The 10,000-nt window shown below is 45.7% G+C and overlaps 1 protein-coding gene across 1 annotated transcript in view; it reads left to right on the top strand.

Moving 5' to 3' along the window:
* sspo (SCO-spondin) overlaps positions 1 to 10,000 on the top strand; it is a 114,441-nt gene that overhangs the window by 87,605 nt on the left and 16,836 nt on the right. The window contains 8 exon segments of the mRNA XM_048266994.1: positions 803 to 964; positions 2,470 to 2,586; positions 3,163 to 3,301; positions 5,017 to 5,213; positions 5,914 to 6,084; positions 8,107 to 8,234; positions 8,857 to 9,002; positions 9,782 to 9,828. Of these exon segments, the coding sequence (XP_048122951.1) occupies positions 803 to 964; positions 2,470 to 2,586; positions 3,163 to 3,301; positions 5,017 to 5,213; positions 5,914 to 6,084; positions 8,107 to 8,234; positions 8,857 to 9,002; positions 9,782 to 9,828 (1,107 nt within the window).

Raw genomic sequence — 10,000 nt, forward strand, 5'->3', positions numbered from 1 at the left:
AGTTGACCCTGTGACCTTGTCAGTGGACACAGCATGAAGCTGTCACTTCAGCCACAGGAGCCAGGGGGACTGAATAGTGCTGACGCCGTTAGTGCAGCTGAGCTGAGTGGTGCAGTGCTTCTGTAACCTGTGTTGTGTTGACCGATCGGGTCAGCCCTGCTCTCCACTGGACTCGAACCCGCAACTTGCAGCTCCTCGGATTGGGAGCGTGTTAACAAGGGAGCTAAAACTCATGGATGCTAGCATCTCTTACAGGCACGTCTCTTAAGGCGTTGGGAGGGAGGTTTTACCTAACGCTCTTACTGCACAGCTATGTACCAGCTGGCTACAGTTCCACTTCCATAGTTCTACTTCCATAATTCTACTTCTAGAGTTCTACTTCCGTAATTCTACTTACATAGTTCTAATTCCATAATTCTACTTCCATAGTTCTACTTCCATAGTTCTACTGAGTGTCTGCCTGTAGTCAATGTATTCACATACAGAATACACATACAGATGTCTGGTCAGATGTCTTAAAATAAAGACTAAATGTGTGTTGGTCAAGTGTAAAAGTCAGAATCGGTTTGCTTTTAGCTCCTGATAGGTAACTAAGGTGTCAGGATTTCAGTCACATTGTCATGGAATAATGTCTACTTTATAGAGTTTTTAAAAGTGTTTTGAGAGTGTTTTGTGTCTCAGCACATATACACTGCAGCAGCACATTTTTTTGATCTATGGCTATTGGGCCATGCTGACCTTTCTATATCTATGATATGGACACCAGGTCAACCTGAACTTCCTGTTTGTGTGTGGTGTCCAGACCAGTGCCAGTGGAGTGTGTGGGGGCCATGGAGCGGCTGTCAGGACCCTTGTAGCGGTGGATTCAGGCATCGGCAGAGACAGCCTCTTGCTGAACCGCCAGGACCCCAGTGCCCCAGACAACAGACCCAGACTCAAAGCTGCAATACCGGCCTCTGCCCAGGTACACACACACACACACACACACACACACACACACACACACACACACACACACACACACACACACACACACACACAAACAAAAAATATTCACACTCTCTCTCTCTCTCTCACACACACACACATGCTAGAAATGCCACACACATAGTTTGCATCTCTGCATGCAAGCAAACACACAGTCACACACACACACGCAACTCATTAAGCATTCTATTCTTGGAGCAGGGTGAGTATTCCTACAGTGCCTGAACTTTTGACCCTTATACATTTGCTGGAATCCAAATGTAATTTGTCCTTTGCAGGTCGACACCCCTTCCATTCCACACACAAACACACACACACACACACCCACATAAATACAAACACACAGGCACACACACAAACACACGCATGCACAAACACAGACACACACACACACACACACACACACACACACACACACACACACACACACACACACACACACACACACACATCCCAACACCTCATGTACAGTACAGGTGGCTGCTGGCTGTTTACACACTCGGGGCCAGATGTACTAACGCTTTTGCGCCCATTTCAGGCGTATTTGTTTCACAATGTGCGTGTAAAATCATTGCAGGTACAAACAGGCCGCAATGATGTAAAGCATAAACTGCCTGTCGGCGGGGAGCAAAATGGCAGATTATGCGTTTGACATATCATGCATATGCATTCATGGGAGGATCCAGGGGAAAGTGGGAGTTTAGCGTAAAAAAAGATGGGAGGGGAAGAGTAAAGAGCCTAATTATGTATTCTGCGGTATGTACAAAGACTGCTCCTGAAAGCTGCGTCTATTCTGCGCCTAAATACTTCCGCCTTGTAAAAGCAGGTGTTAATCCAAATTGCAGTTCAATGCGTCAATAAGAGAACCTTTCAAAGACAACAGAATAGCTATTTAGAACACCAGTTTTTGAGGTAAATGTATTTGTACTACCAAAAGCAACCTCAACTTTCGCTGGCCTTTTGAATGTCTTACTTTCACTTTCACGTCATTCACTTAAACTTTCCTACTTACTAGATTTGACCAATGAGCAGCACCCACCCTGAAAAATAACTCCCCTGAGTCCTTATGTACCACCCAGGGCTGAACTTGTACAGCGTTGTTTATGCTCAAGCTCGCTTTTGATTCTCATCACAGGAGAGCATTGTGAGGTTTTCAAATATGGGTACCAACAAGTGTCCTTACAAACTGCTCCATCATTGCACATGCACTGCGGGCTGTCTTGCCAGTGAAAGGATCTTTTCCACACTTGTATGTTGTACAAAAGCACTGTCCGTCTTGTACGTAACCATATACTATATCTTTGATTGCATGTCATAGGAGAGTGCTGGCTGGCTTGTATGTAAATGCATGCTGTACAGCCTATCCGTTTTCATGTAAGAGAGCATCGGTCATTTTAAATGTAAACGGGTGTGTTTGTTTAGGTTGTGGAGTGCTGTGTGTCTAACACATGTAAATGTGTGTATGTTATTTCTGTGTCATAGGTGAGCGCTGTGAGGACCGGGGGCGTGTGTACCAGTCCTCATGTGCCAACCAGTGCCCACGGAGCTGCACTGACCTGTGGGATCATGTCCAATGTCTACAGGGGGCCTGCCATCCAGGTAAACAAAAACACACACACACACACACACACATAGTAAGTGTGTCAGTGCTGACAACTGAAGACTGTAGGGTTGAAACAAACTTTACAATGTTCTTCACAATTCTTTACATACAGTACTAGAGCTGCAACGCGAGGGTGAAACGCGTGGGTGAAATTCTTAAACTGCACTTGAAACATCACAGTTGTGACACATTTTCATTGGCATAAAGTGATATTGAGGTTCAGTAATTCAAGGCTGAATTTGACCCAGTGCATGTTTAAATGTTGACCTTTGTATTGCCCTTTTTCATATCTGTGCCTCTTTGTTATGGTACTCCACACACACACACACACACACACACACACACACACACACACACACACACACACACACACACACACACACACACACACACACACACACACACATACACACACACACACACACACACACACACACACACACACACACACACACACACACACACACACACACACACACACACACACACACACACACACACACACACACATTCTCTCTCACACACACACACACACACACACACACACACACACACACACTTCCTCCCCTCAGGTTGTCGTTGTCCAGATGGTTGGCTGCTGCAAGGCGGCGTGTGTGTGTTGACATCGGACTGCCGCTGTGGTGTTCCGTCTGACAACGGTACTCTTGAGATCAGCCCTGGGCAGAACGTGACTGTGGACTGCAACACCTGGTAAGGAACACAGCGCCGCCGCCACCACCAACACCACCACCGTAGAGGCAGAGCACCTGGAGGAACAGGCTGTGTCACGCTGTCAGAACCAGAAGCACACTCATTGTGGGTTTCACACACTGATAAGAGGAACCCAACGAACGCAGACATAAACACTGAAGCACTACTGGTGTTACTTTCTCACAGCCGGTGCCAAATTTTGTGGTAAAATAGCAACACAAACTGTCAAGTGGGTGCCAGAACAAAGCTGGCTGGGCCTAGACCAGAACAGGATGAATAGCTTTAAGGTGGAGAGGAAGCCCTTTTGTGCTGCTCCTCTTCCTTAGTAGGCCTTCATGTGGTTCACAGTGGGCTCTGACCTGCTGTGAGCGCTCTTCTTATTAGACTGGGTGTACTAGGTCCTAGGGGGAAATGTGCCGACACCAGAGTTCAAAATGAATCACAGTTATTTTATAAAACTATTTTATTTATTCTGTAAAAAAAAAAAAAAAAAAAACACAATGGGATTATCTGCAGTGTGGGGGCAGTGTGGGGATTTATATTCCTAATTATGTATAATTATAATTCTAAATTAATCTTATGGTTGTGGGGGTGGGGGTTTATATGCCATTGGCTCTGACCTGGTGTGGATGCTGTTATTACAGTATGCTGAGGCTCGGCACAGGGAGCAAATGAGCTAACAGCAGCAGAATTCAAAATTAATTAACCTGTGATTTGATCGATCCTACTGTGTCTATGCGCTAAATTTAAATAAATAATTAGAATTTAAACTAGGATCATATCCATCCTTTGTGTCTTAATCTATATATGAGTAGCCATGTCTTGTGTGCGGTTAAAGTGCTGAGTGTCACAGATATTAGAATACCGTATTGTCCGCCAAGTTCTATTAGATGGCATACGTGAACGCGGCCGCCATATTGCTGGGGGCAAACACCTGTTGCTCCATTGGCCTCCAGTGATTGTTGCCCCCACTATGATGGAGGTGCTATTTAGGTACGTTCTGGAGCCCAATGTGGTATCTAAATGTAGCTTTCTAATATCTATGCTGAGTGTAGCCAAAACCATATTTCATTCATAAAAGTCACATGACTTAATTGATCTCATACTCATGTTCGTAGTCTCATCTTCATCTCTATAAATGAATATAGGCTTCCTTCTCTGGGGTCATTGCAGCTGAGCTGCTGTCTCGTTCATCTGGATTAGGCTGAGATCGGAGTGCTTAGCTTCCGCCTATATTAGATTTCAAAGGACAACCCACACCAAAGTGCTTCCATTAATGAAGCCATACGTTTCCTCAGGCACTTATCAGGTGTATGTGCTGGCCTCACAGCTTTCTAAAGCACCCCCTCCTAACACACACACACACCATAACACACACACACACACACACACACACACACACACACACACACACACACACACACACACACACACACACACACACACACACCACACACACAAACACACCTCACACCTCTAACTCCACAATGCCAGCAAGATGCCCCTGTGCCTGGACACCAGAGGCTATTGTTGACTTCAAAGGGACTATGAAGAGCATGAATGTTCTGTCCTCTAACCGTTTGTCCTTTGCCATATCACTGTTCCATAGTGACTGAAATGATATGATAGGGCTGTCGGTGTGGGCTTAGTGAAGTTTGTTGACCATTGACCCGGAAGTTAAAGCTGCTGTTTGTGTGCTCTCTCTGTCTCCTCAGCACATGTGAGAATGGCTCTCTGGTGTGCACCAATCACCTCTGCCCTGTGATTGGGCCCTGGGGACCATGGAGCAGTTGCTCCGCCTCCTGTGGGTGGGGCCAGATGTTCCGGACCCGCCCCTGTAAGCAGAGGCCCGGTGGGCCGCCCTGCAGGGGAACCAGCCAGAACCGGACCTGTTTTCTGCAAGCCTGTCCAGGTCCGAAACTGACACGACATTACACGACACAACACAACACAACACAACACAACACAACATGTTTACTCAACACAACGCTTTATAAAGTAACACAGTGTTTATCAAACTTTTTCAGACCAAAGACCACTTAACCAATAAAAAAGAAATTCACAGACCACCTAGCTAAAAAAAAAAAAAGATTAAACCTACTTTAACAGTACATGTATATAGCTGCTATAGCCCACACAATAGGCCTACTCACTGAACTACCTTGCTTATTGTCTTTGCACCTTGCGCCTTGCTTATTGTGTCAGAGGATTCATATAATATAAACTGGCATATCTTACATAGGCAGTGTTGCAGAACTGTTTGGATTTACATACAAGTTGGTTCAATATTGCAAACAACTCATCTATATTATATTTGGAATAGCTTGCGGACCAACAGTGGTCCCCGGACACACTTTGAAAAACCCTGAAGTAACACAACACAATGCAGTGTAGTGCAACAACATTGAAGTCTTACCACACAAGATAAAATAGTACACAACAGCACAGTGTAGAGCAGTGCATAGCAAATATGCAGATAAAGAGCCAAGCAGATGCTCCTCTAGCTAGCCAGCCATGTGCACTGTTTACCTTCTGAGACGTTCATGGATGCTAATCATCGACCTGGAGGGATGTTATTGCTGCCTGTGTGACTTGTTGTTTTGTCCTGCTAGCTGGGTGTGAGCTGAGCGAGTGGTCATCCTGGAGCGTGTGTAGCGCCACCTGTGGCGGGGGGGTGTCGGTGCGCAGTAAGACCGTTTTACAGGAACCGGAGCCTGGAGGTCAGGAGTGCCTGTCACCGCTGGAGCAACATATGGCCTGCAACACCAACAGCTGTCTACCAGGTGAGAGCACACACACACACACACACACACACACACACACACGTACAATGCACACATATTCATACAGACATACACATACATACACTATACACACACACACACACACATACACATATATACACACATACAGTGCATACATTGTACATACAGACATACACATACATACACTATACACACACACACACACACACACACACACACACACACACACACACACACACACACACACACACTTACAATGCATACATTGTACATACAGACATACACATACATACACTATACACACACACACACACACACACACACACACACACATCGAACACTTACAATGCATACATTGTACATACAGACACACACACACACACACACACACACACACACACACACACACACACACACACACACACACACACACACACACACACACACACACACACACACATATATACACACTTACTGTACAATGCATACATTGCACATACAGACATACACACACATACACTATACACACACACACACACACACACACACACACACACACATACATACACACATACAATCAACTCACACAAATACACACTGACACACACAGACATACCCTTTCACCGTTAGAACAGCACATGGCCATAAGCACCCAGAACAGATACTCAGACACACATATGGTGATATACAATACACACACACACACACACACACACACACACAGAGTCATACACACACAGAGTCATACACACACTGGTAATTTGGTGGAGTGAAATCAACCCCCCTGCAGCTTGTTGGTCCATTTCCTGCCCCCCTATCAGAGCAGGCCTGCACCCCCACCCCCTCATCAGAGCAGGCCTGGTCCAAAACCCATGTGTCACAGGCTGCTGTGTGCCTCTTCTCCTCATGCAGAAGCATCGCTGCTTCTACTACACACCCACACACACACACAGACACACACACACACAAACATCTATTGCTAAGAAGCATGCCGCTATTCTTAGCCAGATGATGGGTTGTGCTATATCGTTATATGGGTGAGCAATTAGTTATGTAGTGTAGTAACATAATTAAGATAATTGGTGAAGAAAGGTTTGTATTAAAACATTATCCCACTCTGTCTTTTGTGAATTAATTGGAGGTGTCAGAAGCCTTCAGGAGGACATAAATCATGTAGGGTCACTGCTAGATGGACTGCCTTAATGACTACCTGCCACTCACTTACACACCCACACACCCATGCCTTCACTGGCACTGCTACGTGAGTCTATTTATTGAAACACACACACACACACATACACACACACTCTCTCTCTCTATCTATCTCTCTCGCTCTCTCTCTCACACACACACACACACACACACACACACACCTAGACACACACACACACACTTATTCAGTCATGCTCACACACAAACTGCACACAGAGACTCACACACTTACAGTACTCATACATGAATACACCTACACACACACACACACACATGCATACACACACACACACCTTCACACACCCCTCACTATTATTCAGACTAATGCATCATCTAAAATCTAATGCCGCCTCTTGTCAGGTGTATGGAAATGCATAGCTCTTAGAAAAATGACCTCTCTTCCTTTTGTACCTGTACAATACGAACACACATAGCTTTGGATGAGCCATAATCAGCCCTATATGAACTGCTCACACACTTCCAGTCTCCAGCAGTGACAACAGGGCACAGGCCTGTTTCTGCTGGTTTTAATGAGCACACACACACACACACACACACACACACACACACACACACACACACACACACACACACACACACACAGTCAGGAGACTCTATAGTGATGCATGCTCAGCATAGAGCAGCTGCCACTGTGTGCAATGCGTCAAAAAGAGGGGATCCTATTTCAACACACACACACACACACACACACACACACACACACACACACACATGGTCAGGAGGCTCTATAGTGATGCGTCAAAGAGAGGGGATATTATTTCAGGCCTCTCTCACCTCACCTGCTGTCATTGTCTCTGCCTCCAACAGAGTGTCCTGCTGGCCAGGTGTTCAGCACCTGTGCAGGTAACTGCCCTTACACCTGCGAAGACCTGTGGCCACAAGCCCAGTGTGTACCAGGAGCCTGCGTCCCAGGATGCACCTGTCCACCCTCCACGGTGAGGAACTGATGTTTTAGTAGCCATAGTAACAGAGCAAAGTGCACATATACAGAACTGTACAGAAGTACATATACAGTAGTGTGTGTTGATATGTCTCCATGGAATTCATCTGGGATATGTGCTAATGTGTAGAGATATGTGCCTATATGTAGAGATATGTGCTAATGTGTAGAGATATGTGCTAATGTGTAGAGATACTGTATGTGCAGAGATGATCATACACGTAGGCTACATGCAATTTTGGAATAGCCTTCAATGAATATTGTGAATGTCTTTTTTAATTATTTTCTTGATTCATATTGTCCGTTCATGTGTCTGTATGTGTGTGTACATGTGTGTGTGTTTGTGCGTGTGTGTGTGTGTGTGCTTGTGTGTGTATGTGTGTGTGTGTGTGCGTGTGTGTTTGTGTGTGTGTGTGTGTGTGTGTGCATGTGTGTGTGTTTGTGCATGTGTGTGTGGTTGTGTGTGTATGTGTGTGTGCGTGTGTGTGTGTTTGTGTGCGTGTGTGCATTTGTGTGTGTTTGTGCGTGTGTGTGTGTGTGTGTGTGTGTGTGTGCATGTGTGTGTGTGCATGTGTGTGTGTGTGTGTGTGCATGTGTGTGTGTGTGTGCATTCTCAGGTGTTTCACAACGGCACGTGTGTGCCCATCTCAGAGTGTCCGTGCTCCTCCCTCTCGTTACTCCTGAGGACCCCGAACGCCACACTGGACTACCCCAACGAGGAGGTGCCCTCAGGGACCGTACTCACACACCTCTGCAACTCCTGGTAGCCACACACACACACACACACACATAAACACACACACACACACACACACACATACACACACATACACACACACACACACACACACACACACATACACACACACACACTCTCACATCGAAACTAAACTTGAATAATTGTTATTCATGTTAAAAAGTAAATGTAACTCAGCCATCATTGCCTCTGCATCATTTATAGTATTAGTATCAAACGATTTTGGATTTAGGGGGTGTGACGTGAGATCAATATGTTGATTGATATCCTTGCAGCATTCTCCTCCAGACCCACCTAATGATCAATTTGTTAAAGGTGTGGCAGGATCCTGCAGACTTTTCTGGCCCCCTCTGCATTAATGTAAAAAAGTAATGTATACTCAATGAGCTCTGGGTACATGGCTCTCCTACTGAGTAGATTTCTGTCAAACACTCTTTGTCTTGGGAAGATTAAGTTTGGAACTGTGTCATCTAACTTCCTGCCCTCTCTCTCTCTCTCTCTCTCTCTCTCTCTCTCTCATCTTCTCTCTTACTCTCTCTCTCTCCCTCTGTTTCTCATCCTTTCTTTCTTTCTCTCTCACTCTTTCATCTCTCCTTCTCTCTCTCCTCTCTACCTCATCTTTCTTTCTCTCTCTTTCTCTGTCAACCCCCCCCCCTTCATCTCATCACTCCTTTCCCTCCCTCTCATGTCTCCCTTGCCATTTCTCCTCCACCATCCCTCTCTCCTCCTCTCCTCCTCTCTCCCTCTCTATCTCTCTATCTCACACTGGCTACCTCTCACTCTAGTGTGTGTACGGGCGGAGTGTTCAACTGCACAGAGGACCCATGTGATGGTGAGTGACGATGTGGGGCAGTGCAGATGTAGCCTGGTCTCACCAGACTCACTCACTTCGTGAAGATAGTCTGGATACCCACAATTGGGAAATTTCCCACCCTGGCATCATAATTGGCATAGATTTTGCATTGAATTTTGAAGTTATTGGTCCAGCCTCACCATTCACATTG

This window comes from Alosa alosa, chromosome 16, assembly GCF_017589495.1.
Source record: "Alosa alosa isolate M-15738 ecotype Scorff River chromosome 16, AALO_Geno_1.1, whole genome shotgun sequence".
Taxonomy (NCBI): domain Eukaryota; kingdom Metazoa; phylum Chordata; class Actinopteri; order Clupeiformes; family Clupeidae; genus Alosa; species Alosa alosa.